A 17,228-nucleotide genomic window follows, 5' to 3' on the forward strand; every position below is an offset into this window, starting at 1 on the left:
AGAGCCCAAAGCTATCTGGCAGAGCCAGGTCTTCAAACACCTATGGAAGGTCAAAAGAATGGAAGCCAATCTCTCCTCAGGGGGTACGATGTTACAAAGAGCAGGAGCCATGGCAAAGAAAGCCACTCTCCTGGACCCCAAGAGCCAGAATTAGTTGAGCAATGGGAATTGCAGCATGCCTTCTCTGCTGATGTGAATAGGCTGGGCCAGTCTCAGTGGGGTGAGACAGTTCCTCAAGTAACCTGGACCATGCTATGCAGAGCTTTAAAGGTAATAACCAACACTTTGAAGTTAAAAATTTTGACAGAGGAAGAATGAAATAGATAATTAATCAACCCTTTTTCTCATTAGTTGTTCCCTTTTGTTCAACTCAGGCCGAAAAATAATGATATAACATTTGGGGAAAAAGATACAACCCAAAAGCCCAGCGCCGGAAGCTAAAATGGAGAAAATCTCCACAGCCACCATATATTTTCCCCTGGAACTCAGGTATGCTGGGACAAAGGTTAACCAAACACTACAAAAGACCAACATGCTGAAGGTGATGAACTTGGCTTCATTGAAAGTGTCAGGTAATTTCCTGGCAAGAAAAGCTGTGATGAAGCTGATAAGAGCCAGGAAACCCATGTAGCCAAGGACACAATAAAACATGATCACAGAGCCTTCATTACATTGCAGAATAATTTCTTCAGTCACTGAGATCATATCAACATCTGGGAATGGAGGGTTCATTGACAGCCAGAGAGTACAAATGCCTGCTTGGATCAGGGAGCAGGAAATAACAATAGAATTAGTTAATTTTTTCCCCACCCATTTTCTCATCCTGGATCCTGGTTTGGTGGCCATAAAAGCCAGAACCACTGTGATGGTTTTTGCCAAGACTGAAGAAACAGCCACTGAGAAGACCATGCCAAAGGTTGTTTGTCGGAGTAAACAGGTAATTTTTCCTGGTTGACCAATAAATAGCAAGGCTGAAAGGAAGCAGAGTAGGAGGGCAATGAGGAGAGTATAGGTCAGGTCCCGGTTGTTGGCTACCACAATGGGTGTCTTGCTGTGCCTCAGAAATGCTCCAAACACAAGAACAGTAGTCATAGAAAAAGAAAGTGTAGTACAGGCTAAACTGATCCCTAAAGGTTGTTGATAAGTCAAGACACTAATACTTTTGGGAATACATAAATCATGTTTCTTGTTTGGATAGTATTTTTCTTTGCATTTAGAACATTCATTTCTATCTGAAAAAGAAGAAATGATGCATTGCTATGATGTCATAAATATTCTTTATATCTCTCCTTCATAGAACAATCATTTTAGACATAAAGCTAATTTATGATTATAGATATCTAATTTTTTTTAATAAAATACTATGATTATTAAAATTCCTGCTAAATTTAATTGGTACACAATTTTCATTTGTTTTCATCAACATTCTCTCTTTCTCCAGTTCTCATCTCTCAGCTGCCAAAAGAAATTAAAGAACTATAGTCCTGGTAAATCATGGGATGAATGATTGAGAAAATTAGTACAGATAGAAGAGAATATTTGTATCTCAGAGTTGAACTGTGGGTTCCTTAGTGCTCTTTGAGCTTGGTTGTTTTCTTGCTGATATTTGATTTCTAAACTAGGTAACATCATCAGTGCTATAGGGATTCAAGTTTGTTTCAAAATTAGTGAAAGGTATTGAATGTAGGATTATGTTTTGGGAATATGAGGTAGATGTTAGAGAAAAATGGATCTTGTTGAAAAAGAGAAAAAAGAAAAGTAAAATTAGAATAATTACAGAATGGTTTATACAATTACTATATGCAAAACTGTTACAAGAGAGATTGTTCACCAAGAGAATTAATGGAAAGTGAAAGAAAGTTATTTCACAGAGTGCCACAGAAATGTGTGGACTTTCCCTTGGAAAATAGGACAAAGGATATTTGAGATAATAATACGTGAAATAAATGTTAGATAGAAGAGAGTGCTGAAAAAAATAATTGAGATGAAGTTACTTTTTATGGTGTAGGTAAGGAATATAGTTGCAAAGAATGTAATGAAGGGAGGAAAAAAAGCAGATCCACTCTGATGGAAGTAAAACATGCTGTGGATAGTGGGAAAGAGATCAAAACAAGGAATTTCTAGCAGCGTAAATGGAATTAAAAATCAGTGTGAAATGATTTCAGATAAATCTGAGTTGGGGGAATGTTTGGAAGAGTATTTCCTAGATTTTTATGGGAATAAGTGTGATATTTTGAAGTCTCAGAGGTGCTTTTTCAAAAGGCAAACTCTGCTTTTCCTTGAAGATGTTTCACTTCTCATCCAAGAAGCTTCTTCAGTTCTGACTGAATGGTGGAAAATGGAAGGATTTATATTCCTTGCAGTAATCTGGTCAATAACATCTTTCCATCATTCACCATTCAGTTAGAACTGAAGAAGCTTCTTGGATGAGAAACAAAGTCCAATTGCCTTTTGAAAAAGCACCTTTGGGACAACCAGGACATGAATGACTAAAAATTTCCATAATCGATATGTTGAAGAATAGACTTGAAATGAATCTAATAAAATGGAAGTAAAATAAATTTTGTGGGAATTTTAAAAAAGGCAAGGATGTAAATGTTAATGTTAACATTGCTACTAAATGTTAAAATACAGATGCAGATTGCATGTGGAATGGTTACACAGCTTGTTTCTCTTTGTGTAAGGTTGTATATATGAATAATAATGGGAAGAACACCATTATTGTTCAGCTACATGGGGAAAAAATAAAAGTGAAAGAAAAATTACAGGATGTAATGGTATGTGGGAATGACTTTGGGAGATTGAACCCAGAGTCTGTACCTAGGGTCAGATAAAAGTCAGCACAGTCCACAGCTGTATAGTTGGCAGGACAGTAGGGTCAGAAGGGAATTTCCCTAATTCCTTGGTCTATAAAGGTAAAGGAGGAAGAACTCTACTTTCAGAGTTATGAGATTCTGTTAATTAAGCCTTACAATAAAAAACTGTCAAATAAAGCTCTGGATTATTTGTGTTTGTCCTGAGCAGGATACTTCTCTAAAAACTCAATAAAATGAGAATCATTTTAGTTTGGAAAGAGAAGTTATGAAAAAGAAGAAGGGACTGGATTAGGCTGGGGGATACAGAGAGAGGTGTTTGTCCAAATTCATCCATTGCATCCCTAAGGGAGACACATAGGGGCAACAAGTCATAATGTGAGTGAATCCTCCATTATAAGTCCCTCCCTTCTTGTGAACTATTTTAAAGGATTAGAAAGAATTATGGCAGCCATGCTCTGTACACTTTCAGTATTCTGTTTTATTGAATAATAGACCTCAAAATTATGAAAACAAAATGAATAATATTCTGCTGAAGTTCCTATTGAAAGTTCCAAGACTCCAAATCCATTGGACTGCAGAAATTTTCATTATATTAGTTGTGTCCATTAGATGAGGATAGTAGAAGATACGAAAAGATTATCTAAACAGTGTTCAAAGATAGATACACAATTATAATGATGGTTCATAGATGGCAGGATGAGTGGTCTAGAGTGTAAATGAAGATCTAGTGACTTAATTTAGTCCTCATTATCATTCATCATCATCATCATCATCTTCACCATCATCATCATCATCATCATCATCATCATCATCATCATCATCATCATCCTCGAATGACTAATTTATATTTGACTCTTCCAGACAGCAGAAATAATTAATCCTCAGGTTTGGAAAACATATTATTCGTATTCTAGAGCCCATATCATGTTGAATTTAGTAAAAATATATGAACTGTTATATGTACTTATTTGTAATTGGTAAGGAGGTGATGAACATCTCTTACCATTCTTGGTTGAAACCCTTCCTTCTGGGCATGGGATGCAGTCATAGCAGCAAAATGGCTCTCCCTCCTTCACTTTTTTGCTGAAACCAGGATAGCAACTGTCAGTACAGACAGAAACAGGTATCACCTGGAAATTAAAGAGGAAACTTATACATCTGGAAGCTTTTTAGTACTCATTTGAAATGATGAGAATATGTCATGGACATCTTCCTAGTTTAGGTATAGAAATAATAGTTTGAAAAATTTTGTAAAAACAGTATAAATCTCAATTAATTATACTTGTTAAACAATTAAACAATTGCTATCATGACTTCAGAGAAGAAAGAAATTCTGGACTGCTATGCTTAAGTGTAGCATAGGCCCACAGTGGACTGAAACCAATTATTGTTTCTTTATTATATTATATAATTATATTGTATCATGAGGTCATTATGCTCCACTTTAACCTAAAAACTGTTAATGGTTAGTGGATAATGGATAATCAATATGATAATTGTCCTCTACAAGTTGGTTTTAACGAGATAACTTTACATTAGAATTTCCTTTTGTCCAATAATATGAATTTATTTATTTATTTATTTATTTATTTAGATTTATATACCACCCTTTCCCGAAGGACTCAGGGTGGTTTACAGGATATTTAAAAGAAAATCAATACAAAAGTTAAAACAAATTTAAAAAGATTAAATGAAACCCTGAGAAAAAATAAAAACCCCAGTTAAAATTAAAAATTAAAATTAAAAATTCTCAGCCTGGGCCAGAGAGCTCGAAGAGCTAGGTCTTCAGGTCCCGGCGGAATGAACGGAGGTCAGGGGCAGTCCTAAGCTCTGCGGGCAGCTGGTTCCAAAGGGCAGGCGTGCCCACTGAGAAGGCCCTACCCCTGGGTGTTACCCACCGGCAATCTTTAACCGGCGGCACCCTGAGAAGGCCCTCCCTGTGGGAGCACACTGGACGAAGGGAGCTTGATGCTGGCAGAAGGTGTTCCCTCAGATATCCTGGACCCTCGCCATTTAGGGCTTTATAGGTCATCACCAGCACCTTGAATCTTCCCCGAAGGGCAACCAGAAGCCAATGCAGCTCGCGGAGTAGAGGTGTTACATGGGAGTATCAGGAGACCCCCATCACGACTCGCGCGGCCGCATTCTGCACCAGCTGAAGCCTCCGGGTGGTCCTCAAGTGCAGCCCCATTTAGAGAGCGTTGCAGTACTCTAAACGGGAGGTCACGAGCGCATGATGTGTCAAATTAAAAAAGGATGTTTGTTCAGAATCAAGGACAATAATTAACCTACCTCATTAAACCAGCTGTGCCATGTAATCATTTCATCATTGATGGTTAATAGTTTATGTGGAGGAGCTGAATGGTCCACATTTCCAACCTTTGCATGAAGAAATGAATTGTTTGGGAAAGCAATCAAATTGATAATGTCAAATCCAGCTGTTACAATCCCATTCTGATCAAAGGAGACCAGTTCTCCTGCAGTGTTGTTAAAAGCAACTTTTCTCAGGAAATAGTGGAACTAAATTGAAAAGAAAAATGAAAGAATTTGGGATTACCAGACTCCATGCCGATAGAGAACTGAGACGCAGATATTTAGTTGCATTCCATGCACTTTTTTCTCATTGTATTGAAATTATATAGAAGATAGAATAAAGGATATAAATTAAAAGAATTTTTTATTGATATAAAACATTTCTGTAGCCACCCATCTCATAATCAACTTTGGGCAGCTTCCAATGTAAATTAAAACAGCATGTAAAATAATATTAAAAGTATAAAAAACACATTAAAACATTTAAAATAACAAAAACCTAGTGCCAAGTCAAACCTCTCATGTACAGTCATCTAATTTTGTCCTAATGTTTGTGGGGGAAGCTTTATTGAAGCTAGGATGGCAGTGGTGGGATTCAAATACCTGAACATCTGGTTCTCTGTGTGGATGCAGGCCTGGGACTCCGAGGCCGAGGACAGACTTCCGTAAGTGACATCAATGCACTTCCTGTGGGCTGTTCTAGGCCTGGGAGGTCTTCTCCAGGCCTCTGAGGCCTAGAACAGACTTCTGGAAGTGACATCAATGCAATTCCAGCAGGCTGTTCTATGCCTGGGAGGCATCCTCCAGGCCTTTGAGGCCTAGAATAGACTTCCAGAAGTGAAATCAATGCACTTCCAGTGGGCCATTCTAGGCCTAGGAGACCTCCCCCATACCTCTGAGGCCTAGAATGGTTGTCCAGAAGCAGCATGGGTTCAGCCAGTTCTCCAAACTCAACAAAATTTAGCTACCAGTTCTACTGAATTGGTGCAAACCAGCTGAATCCCACCACTGTTCTATAGGCCAGGTGCTGGCATGGAAAAGGCATGCTTTCTAGCTTTCATCTGAAGGCAATATTTAGGGGAAGGAACTAGGAGTGTTTCCACCCTATGTGACCTGGTAGAATGGATAGAGGTCCTTAAGGAAAGGCAGTCCTGTAGAGAACTTTGCCCTGTGTCACATCATGCTTCAAAGTGATGACCAGCATTTGAATTGCAACCGGAAGGAAACTGGAAGCTAGTACTGGTCGTGCAATAAAGATGTTACATGACCAAAGTTATGGGTCACCGTTATGGAGGGTTCTGCTGAATTCTGGACTAATTGAAATCTGGGCATACCCATGTAGTGTATATTGCAGTAAATTAAAAGGGAATGAGTGTCCATGAGCAAGGTCTTTCAGGCTAGGAAAGTTCATAACTGATGAACTTCACAAATGTTTGCAATGGTCCCCTTAGCCATGGTGCCATCTGCTCCTCAAACCGGTGCTGTGAATTCAGGAAGACCCCAAATTGTGTACCAACTAAGTCCAAGGAAGTGCTACCTTGTCCAGAGTCAAAGATGAAGTGTTATCTGGGCAGAGGGTGAGGGAAAACCAATAGCCATTTCATACAGCGAGGGTTAAGTTAAAATTGCTTCTCCCCATCCATATTGTTACAGTTTCCAAGCACTCATCAGGCACTGCTACAACATCAGTTTTCTGATTACAAGTGGAGATATCAATAGTAGAGCCAAGATTATTTTTTGTCACGTGACCTCCCGTTTAGACTACTGCATTGGCTTCTGGTTGCCCTCTGGGTGAGATTTAAGGTGCTGGTGATGACCTATAAAGCCCTTAATGGCTTGGGTCCAGGATATCTGAGGGAACACCTGCTGCTGGCATCAAGTTCCCTTCATCCAGTGTGCTCCCACAGGGAGGGCCTTCTCAGGGTGCTGCCGGTTAAGGATTGCCAGCAGGTAACACCCAGGGGGAGGGCCTTCTCTGTGGGTGTGCCTGCCCTCTGGAACCAGCTGCCCGTGGAGCTTAGGACCACCCCTGACCCTCGTTCATTTCGCTGTGACCTGAAGACCTGGATCTTTGAGCTCTCCGGCCCAGGCTGAGAGTTTTTAATTGGGGTTTTTATATTTTTCAGGGATTAAATTTAATTCTTTTTAATTCTTTTTAATTTTTGTATCAATGTTTTAAGTAACCTGTAAACCTCCCTGAGTCCTTCGGGAAAGGGCGGTATATAAATCCAATAAAATTAAATAAATAAATAAATAAATAAATAAATAAATAAATAAACAAATAAATAAATAAATAAATGGTGATAGAACTAAGAGAATTAATAATTGGTCCCCTAACTTTTCCCCCAACATTCCATTTAGTAGAATAAAATAGAAACATTCAAACTAGAGTGATTCTGACTTCTAAAGTCAAACAATCATAAAATCTAGAAAAACAGATATATTTTCAAATGAAATTCATGCAGGCTGTTAAATAAGCTTTCTGAAGTTATAATTATGAATTAAGTAACATTAGAAAGGTCCCAAGAGAAATCCATGGGCAATAATATAGTAATCAATATGGGTGGAAATTCCAAATATGAGAGCACAGATTAGTTTTGGTGAAAAATTAGATAGAGTTAAGGGAATTGTTTTGTAACTTTTCCACAATCTCTTGCTTCATATAAAGAAAAAAAAAACAAAACAAAAACAAACTAGAGCAATTATGACTTCTAGAGCCAGACAATCATAAAGATATAGAAAAACAGATATATTTCCATGTGAGATTCATGTGGGATGGAAAATAAGCTTTCTAAAGTTATGGGTTGGTTAATATAGGAACAATAGACATGTAGTAATGAATAACTAGGGGACGCGGTGGCTCAGTGGGTTAGGACGCTGAGCTTGTCGATCAGAAGGTCGGCAGTTTGGCGGGTCGAATCCTGAGTGCCGCGTAACAGAGTGAGCGCCTGTTACTCATCCCAGCTTCTACCAACCTAGCAGTTCGAAAGCACGTAAAAATGCAAGTAGAAAAATAGGGACCACTACGGTGGGAAGGTAACAGTGTTCCGTGCGCCTTTGGCGTCTAGTCATGCCAGCCACATGACCACGGAGACGTCCTCGGACAAGCGCTGGCTCTTCGGCTTTGAAACGGAGATGAGCACCGGCTCCTAGAGTCGGAAACGACTAGCATGCATGTGCGGGGGAACCTTTACCTTTACCTTTAATGAATAACTAAGATAGAGGGGAAAAATGAAGAAGCACAGCATTCTGACTGGGGCATGATATTTTTTTTTCAATTCTAGGACATCAGAAGTCAGTCAAAATAGAGATTCAGGGTTCCCTTTAAGCTCACGCTCAAAGTATTTTGCCTAATGAGGATATTACCTTGCAGAAGACTTGACTATGAATCTTCCTTCCTACTCTACCCATTACTGATCTCTTAGTATCTCTAGAAGAGGACAAAGCATGTAAAACATGAGCTATGGCATGAACAGCATTGTAAACACTGTAACTGTGGCCAGTCATGTCCATTTGAAAAAGAGTCTCAGGAAGGCTTTCCAGATCCTCTGTACCACTGCAAATATTCTCAGGGACATCACTCATAAGAACATTTGGGAATACACAGTCAAAGGCTTCTTGCCAGAACTGTCTGATAAATCCATCTCCTTTTGTGGTGAAGGGGTTTTGTTTTTCAGCAAATGATCTGAACTCTGGTAGAGCAGTAGAATGCATTGTGAAGGAAAGGGCACCATTGATTACTTTTACATCCCAAGTACGTTGAAAAGGCATTAAACTGAATGCCACTTGTGCTGTTATTATCCACACTATGCCTTTTGGTTTACTTCTCACTTCTTCTATGTTTGGAATATACTGCAGCCATAATAAATAGCTTATAGCAAGAAATTCTCCATTGTACACCACTGCATTAACCTTACTACCCATGACATGATCATAGATTTTTGCTCCCTGCTGAAGCATGCCATCAAATCTAGTGAAAACAGTAAATTTGGGTAATCGGAGAATGAAAGAAACACAAACCCCATTTTTGGAAAAAAGAGAAATTACTGTTTCTACAAATTGTTCTCCCTGGTCATTGTCCATGATAAGAATCCCAGTCCATGTCCAATTAAAATACAGGAGCAGTGAGAGAATCCCTTTATGCTGAAGAGGTTGTGGGGGAACCATCTGATAAAATGAAAGCCCTGGGGTTTTATCATTCATTATTGGTGCAGAGCCATAAATGAGCTAGAGAGAAACAGGAAAAGGAGATAAGAGCAGCATCTAGAGAATATTTTCAAGTGTTCAAAATAATCAACCTACTGTATGTTGAATTAATAATCCTTACACCAACCCTTCAAAACTGTGTTGGCTGGCTCAGTGAGATGGGAATTCCAGAAAGGAATTTGTTGCCTTGTCGATATGGGAATTCCATTGAGAGAGTAGTTCTGGAAAAAATAACTGCAAGAAGTTGGAAGTCTGTTGTTTGTCATTTTGTGATGCTCCAGATCTGGAGGAAATACTGATATAAATTTATCTAAAACCAAGCAGTAGATGTGTAGGTGATGGATAACTGCTCTTTCATATCTTCTAAATATCAAAAGAGTATATATCATCTATCCTTGTCTTCATGCATGGCTACAACTGGTGGTTTTGATTACACACACAGGTAGACAAAAGAATTTGTATGTTGAATATCAAATTTTAAATCATTACATTTCTACAGTTGAAGGTGAAATGAAACAGTTACTTCAGCAATAGTCACAGACCAATTTGCAGATTTTACCTAAATTAATTTTCTTGCAACACCTTTTGCTATATAAAAAGACAAAATTTTATAAAGAAATGTCTAGCCACACAACTAATCATAATCTCTGTAATCACAACCATGGGGGAAACATCTCTGCCATATATCAAAACTCTAGCACTGAGGATGTTACCTAATTTGGATAATGAAACATCTGCAAAAAAAACCAAGCAAGCTCAGAGAGCACCAAGGACATCACATATCAAAAATGTTTAGGAAACAACTTGAAGCTTAGTATAACTGCCAGCTCAATAATGTATAAGGCAACAAACTGAACACATTCAAAGGTTCATAAAGATATGCTCTAAGTTCAAAAGACAAGGCTTTCATGTACAACACATTGCTTAAGGACTGATCTATGACAGTAATAAAGTTTTGATTTGACTTGATGTAGGACAAAGAGATGTAAGATTTATAGAAAATATCCAGTGTCAATTGGTAGTCAAAAGACATCATGAAATTTCCTTAATTTTGCAACAGAGATGATTTCACCAGGGAAGTGGTACACATTTTACATTATGCCAGGTTTAATAAACTAAGAGAATTTCTAGAAGACTGACACTGACAAATTAGCCATGCTGAAGACATATACAATACAGTTCAAAGCATTTGTGAAATATTTAAGATTTAAGATTTAAGATTTATTGAGATTTTTATACCGCCCTTCTCCCAAAGGGACTCAGGGCGGTTCACAGGGCATAAATATAAACAACAGTACAAACATTAAAAGATAATTAAATTAATGCCCAAGTTAAAACCAGAATAATAAAACAAACCTATAAAACCCAAGTACCCCCATCAGGCCAGACCCGCTAGTTCGAATAAATGGGTCTTCAACCCGCGACGGAAGGATCGGAGGTCTGATGCCATCCGGAGCTCAACCGGCAGTTGGTTCCATAACGCCGGAGCACCCACAGAGAAGGCCCTCCCCCTGGGGGCCACCAGTCGACATTCCCTGACAGGAGGCACCCTGAGGAGGCCCTCTCTGTGGGCGCGCACAGGGCGGAGGGGAGTCGACGCCGGCAGCAGGTGGTCCTCGAGGTATCGCGGACCCATGCCATGTAGGGACTTAAAGATCATAACCAAAACCTTGAACCTTACCCGGAAGACAACTGGTAACCAATGCAGCTCACGGAGCAAAGGTGTAACATGGGAGTACCGGGAAACTCCCAAGACAACTCTCGCGGCCGCATTCTGTACCAGTTGGAGCCTCCGAGTAGTCTTCAAGGGAAGTCCCATGTAGAGAGCGTTACAGTAGTCTAGGCGAGAGGTCACGAGCGCATGAGTGACCGTACACAAGGCCTCCCGGTCCAGATAGGGCCGCAACTGGCGCACCAGGCGAACCTGGGCAAAAGCCCCCCTAGTCACGGCCACTATGTGATCCTCCAAAGTGAGTCGTGAATCTAGGAGGACTCCCAAGTTGCGAGCCCTATCCACAGGGGGTAAAAGCTCACCCCCCATAGAAAGAGGTGGAACATCCCAGGTGTCTCGGGAAGCCGGAATGTACAGCCACTCAGTCTTGTCAGGGTTGAGTTGAAGTCTGTTCCTCCCCATCCAGACCCGAACCGCCTCCAGGCAACGGGACATCACAGCGAGGGCATCACTGGGGTGGTTTGGGGTCGAAATAAAAAGTTGGGTATCATCAGCATATTGATGATACCCAACTCCAAAACCACGAATGATCTCACCCAGCGGTTTCATATAGATGTTGAACAGGAGAGGCGAGAGGACCGACCCCTGAGGAACTCCACAAGCGAGAGTCCTAGGGGTCGACCTCTGCCCCCCTGCCAACACCGACTGCGAGCGTCCCAGGAGATAGGAGGAGAACCACTGAAAAACCGTGCCTCCCACTCCCAATCCCCTGAGACGCTGCAGCAGGATACCATGGTCGATGGTATCGAAAGCCGCCGAGAGGTCTAATAGGACTAGGACAGAGGAATACCCCCTATCCCGAGCCCTCCAGAGATCATTCACCAGAGCGACCAATGCCGTCTCCGTGCTGTGCCCGGGCCTGAAACCCGATTGGTAAGGGTCCAGATAATCCGCTTCATCCAGGACCAGAGGGACTAATATGATGCATTCAGATTAATGGACCACCTAATTATGGCATGGTTCATGCAATATTTATTAATATGGAAAAAATAGGACCCAGAAAGGAGGAAACCCAGCTCCTTTCAATAATTGGCAATAAATTTAATAGTTGGGCATAGTAAGCTCAAGGCACAGCACAACAAAACTGCATTGCAAAAAATAGAACTCTCCAGGTAGCATAACATTTGAATGCAAGGATGTCCAACCTACCTGTGGAATCTTGTAGATATCCAAGAGAGTTGCCACATGGAGGGAGATTTCAGCGTCCAGTCCTCCAATAACAGCTACGACTTTATTCTGGATGTTACATAGGTAGTTGGGGACCAGTTTCTCCGTTGCTGATAGAAGCAGAATTGTGGCCTGATAAGTCCTTGGAGCATTATCATAGCTATCGTAAATATGGAAGCCCAGGGTGAGATTGGGTAAGATTTGTGGGTTTTCATTGATCTCCTTTACTGCAAATGCCAAAGCCAAGATGTGCTGGTAATTCTTAGGAACGCCACTACAATGAGAATTGCATTGCACATCAGAAGTATATTCTATTAGTTCTTACATTATAAGGTAAAAGTAAAGGTAAAGTTTTCCCCCGCAGATGCGTGCTAGTCATTTCCAACTCTAGGGGCCAGTGCTCATCTCCATTTCAAAGGCGAAGAGCCAGCGCTTGTCTGAGGACATCTCCGTGGTCATGTGGCCAGCATGACTAGATGCCAAAGGTGCATGGAACGCTGTTACCTTCCCACCGTAGTGGTCCCTATTTTTCTACTTGCATTTTTATGTGCTTTCGAAGTGCTAGGTTGGCAGAAGCTGGGACAAGTAACAGGCGCTCACTCTGTTACATTGCATTCGGGATTAGACCTGCCAAACTGCCGGCCATTTGATCGACAAGCTCAGCATCCTAACCCACTGAGCCACCGTATCCCTTCTCTTACATTATTGTCAGTAGTTATAATATGATATGCCATCTCCATCAAGTAATCCTACCTTTCTGATATGATAAATTAACAGTCATCAGGATGCATAAGTATATGTGAACCAAGAATTCAATGTAAAACAGGGGATGCCTGGAATCCATGTATATAATATGACTTCCAAAAAAGAAAAAGAAAAGAAAAATTAAAAAAGGAAGACAGTCCTCTGGCACAGAGCCAGGAATCAGACACTCTTGTATTGTTAATTGAAGTGGAAGATGTTGTAGTTTTTTTGAAGGGATAATTTTATTAGATACAAAGCGAGTTAATTTATCTTATGTAGGAGGACTATGTAGAAAAATTGAAGAGAGCACTAAATCAGACTTCCCAAAGCTACCTGCCCATTGTAGTGCCCAGGCAGAGTAGCAATAGGTGAGACTTATAAGCATGGAAACAAGCTATTTGGAGGTGCTCAGTTTTGGAAGTTTGCTTTAAACATTTCATTATACCCCACACTATATTTTGCCTGGCTGAGAAAAGAATGCTGTTCTTAAAATCTAATTTCAACCCATTCAGTTAACCATTGTTTTGTGATGGAAACACTATAATTAATTATTTTGGCAATCATAAATGCAGGAAAGTACAAGCAAATATAAGTACATTCCTTACAAGAACTGTCCAGGCAATACTGGTGGAGGATGAACTTGAAAGGTGACTTTTTCAGAGACTGGACCAACTTGAGATGAAATTCCACCAACCATAAAGTCTCCTGAATGATGGTACTTGTGATATGGAGGATATGGATGAAAGATGCTGCACCTGTGAGTTATGCACACCACATGCGGACTAAGCACTAGCATTAAGATTAGTAAAAATGCTCTCCCCATTACAAGGACAAGTTGCAAAGAACCCCCTTTATCCCTAGGATAAAGCCATTAGCAGTTCTGCAGTTAACACTCCTGATGTGTTGTAGCTGAATCTTGGTCTATCTAGAATCAGGCTTGGGGATGTTTATCCATCAATAGACTTGCCCTGTTTCTCTTGAGCTCTAAGAGGAGTTGATATTTTAGGAGAAAGAAGGAGAAGCAACATCCTACGTCAGTACATTTTTTAGTCTTTCTAACAGACACTGAAATTCAGTAGGATTTGAGGAAACAACAAAATTAATAATAGTAATTTAGATGTAGAAAGAAGGTAATTATTAAGTCTGAGTTTAATTCCCTAGGAAAGACCTGAAGAAACTGTTTTTCAGAACTGAACTATTGTTTTCTCTCCTATTGTTATATGGACTAGGATATTGGGCAAGATTAGGAATAGGAATATCTGAGTGACTGAAAGCCACATACATATTTTGGGAAATAATGATGATAATGGGCAATTGATGAAACCAAGAGCATGCTTGAGATTTTCATCAATTTGTTTGAGGTGTTATTTTGAAGCTCGCTTGCTAATAATATGAGTTAATCTTGGATGATCAAAAAATTAGCATGGCCACATTTTATGTAAATAGGGGTCACCAAATAATTTTTTGAAATGTAAATGGGAAGTATTTCTATTTAAACTTAAATGTACAGTTTGAGAATACTCTTCTTGCTCTTAACAAATAGCCAAAATACCTAGGGGTTATTCTCTACAGAATATTGGCCTTCAAAGAACATTCCGTCCAGTATGAACTGCAGAGTCACAGAGTCCTCTGAAAAACTCAGGATCCATCAAGATGAACTTTTTAAATAGATGCTTTGCCACTAGGCAGAGAAGTCATGTCTCTAAATTCCTCAGAAGTCAGAAAAGATCTGCATGCCAATAAGTTCCTAAAATATAGGCCCAATAAAAACCAGGGTATTGTATGTGCATTCTCATATGTGTTGTTGTTAGTTGCAAAGTCATGTCCGACCCATCGTGACCCCATGGACAATGTTCCTCCAGGCCTTCCTGTCCTCTACCATCTTCTGGAGTCCATTTAAGCTTACACCTAGTGCTTCAGTGACTCCATCCAGCCACCACATTCTCTGTCGTCCTCTTCTTCTCTTGCCCTCAATCTTTCCCAGCATTAGGCTCTTCTCCAGTGAGTCCTTCCTTCTCATTAGGTGGCCAAAATATTTGAGTTTCAACTTCAGCATCTGGCCTTCTAAAGAGCAGTCAGGGTTGATCTCCTCTAGGACTGACCGGTTTGATTGCCTTGCTGTCCAAGGGACTCTCAGGAGTCTTCTTCAGCACCATAGTTCAAAGGGCTCAATTCTTTGGCGCTCAGCCTTTTTTATGGTCCAACTTTTACTGCCATACATTGCAACTGGGAAGACCATAGCCTTGACTATACGCACTTTTGTTGACAGGGTGATGTCTCTGTTTTTTAGTGTGCTGTCTAGATTTGCCATAGCTTTCCTCCCCAGGAGCAAGCATCTTTTAATTTCTTGGCTGCAATCCCCATCTGCAGTGATCTTGGAGCCCAGGAAAATAAAATCTGTCACTACCTCCATTTCTTCTCCTTCTATTTGCCAGGAATTGAGAGGGCCGGATGCCATGATCTTCACTTTCTTAATGTTGTATGTAGGGCCCTTAATAAGTTCCATCTATCCATGGTTGCATGGGGGCCATAGAATCCTGGACCAATCCAAACCACTTACCAAGGGAATGTAAGTTGAAGTCTTCCAACTTAACAAAATGGTAGAATATCACCAGCAGCCAGCAAATGGGTATGGTAAAAGTAGGGTAATGACAGAAGCAGCAAAAAATGGCCCTTTTGACTTGGCTGTACAATGAAGGTCTGTATCTATTTGCCTGTGGACTAGCAACACAGCTGATGCTAGCAGATTGAACATCTAATACAGGGGTGTCAAACTGATGGCCCACAGGCCAGATGCATCATCCAGAAGCCACACCCATCCCATTGCCGGTAATAGCAAAACCGTCCCGATATGTTGCGTGATGTCACGTGATATTGCGAGTTTGACATGTCTGATCTAATAGACCCTGGGAATATGGATAAGAGAGAAAGAATTACTGAAGAAATTCCTTAGTCCAGGGAGTAGGGAAGATGAGAAGGAGGTTCAGCCTACTTTGTGGCTCTTGCTTTTAAATGATTACCTCAATAAAAACTTGGATATTGTATGTGCATTCTTATATGTGTAGGGCCCTTAATAAGCTTCATCAATCCATGGTTCCATGGGGACTTTAGAATCCTGGACCAATCCAAACCACTTACCAGGGGAATGTAAGATGAAGTCTTCCAACTTAACAAAATGGCGGAATATTACCAGCAGCCAACAAATGGGTATGGTAAAAGGAGGGTAATGATACAGCAGCAGCAAAACTGATGGCCCTTTTGACTCGGCTGTACAATGAAGGTCTGTATCTATTTGCTTGTGGACTAGCAGCACAGCCCATGCTAGCAGATTGAATGTCTAATAGACCCTGGGAATATATATAAGAGAGAAAGAATTACTGAAGAAATTCCTTAGTCCAGGGAGTAGGGAAGATGAGAAAGAGGTTAAGCCTACTTTTTGGCTCTTGCTTGTAAACAATTACCTCAATTTTATGAGTGTTCACAGCAAAAGAAAGTATGGAATTCCCTAGAGCAGCTTGCAGAACCTAAGTGCATGACATAAGATGGGTCTTGCTTCAGCTGCAATACTGGAGAGTGTCCTCCTCTGAATTTGCCAAGTTTTTGGCAAGTAGTTTTAGGCAAGAAATACATTGAATTTGTGTTTATTTCTGAAGTTGCAACAAGAGTGAGGTCAGCTTTACCAGTAGGTCAGAGAGGAAAACACAGCTAGATAAACTAATTCTATTTTATTATAAGACTGCATTAACAGAACTTTGCAAGTCTGAAAATACCATTCTTTCACCATCATTTAGGGAAGGTCCCTTCCTAGCCTCTTGCTCTGCCCACTGTGCAGCTTATCTGACCATTCCCTAGGCAGCATTTCTTTGCCATATCTTTCAAGATCTTTTTATATTCCAAATACAGCTGTAACTAAGTAACTAATAATGATTGCCAATCTCTTTGAATCTGAGAGCAAGATGCCAGGTCCTTCCAACTACTCCATATAGAGAGAAGATACTCTGTTGTTGCTGAGAAATTATCCAGCTGTCAAGATGTCACTGATACAAGGACAATTTTGTATCATATTATATTGATTATACTCTAGGCATGCTTGCTGTGCTTCATAGTTGATAGTTATAGAATTACTAAAAATGATAGGTTAGACTTTAGATCCAGAACTTAAACCATTTGTAACTCCTTCGCACTTCTCACTAAACCTCCTGGCATCTATTGTCAGATACTTTTGCCCAGCTTCGTCTGGTGCACCAGTT

The 17,228-nt window shown here is 40.3% G+C and overlaps 1 protein-coding gene across 1 annotated transcript; it reads right to left on the bottom strand.

Moving 5' to 3' along the window:
• Positions 1 to 327: 327 nt before the first annotated feature.
• LOC308678701 (vomeronasal type-2 receptor 26-like) lies at positions 328 to 16,762 on the bottom strand (the record flags this gene model as incomplete). Its single annotated transcript, XM_081345938.1, has 7 exons — positions 328 to 1,232; positions 3,820 to 3,946; positions 5,109 to 5,336; positions 8,496 to 9,356; positions 12,217 to 12,508; positions 13,584 to 13,733; positions 16,749 to 16,762. The coding sequence occupies 7 exons, from the start codon at positions 16,760 to 16,762 to the stop codon at positions 328 to 330; spliced, it is 2,577 nt and encodes an 858-aa protein (XP_081202064.1).
• Between the last annotated feature and the right edge of the window lie 466 nt (positions 16,763 to 17,228).

This window comes from Vipera berus, assembly GCF_964194415.1.
Source record: "Vipera berus genome assembly, chromosome: Z".
Taxonomy (NCBI): domain Eukaryota; kingdom Metazoa; phylum Chordata; class Lepidosauria; order Squamata; family Viperidae; genus Vipera; species Vipera berus.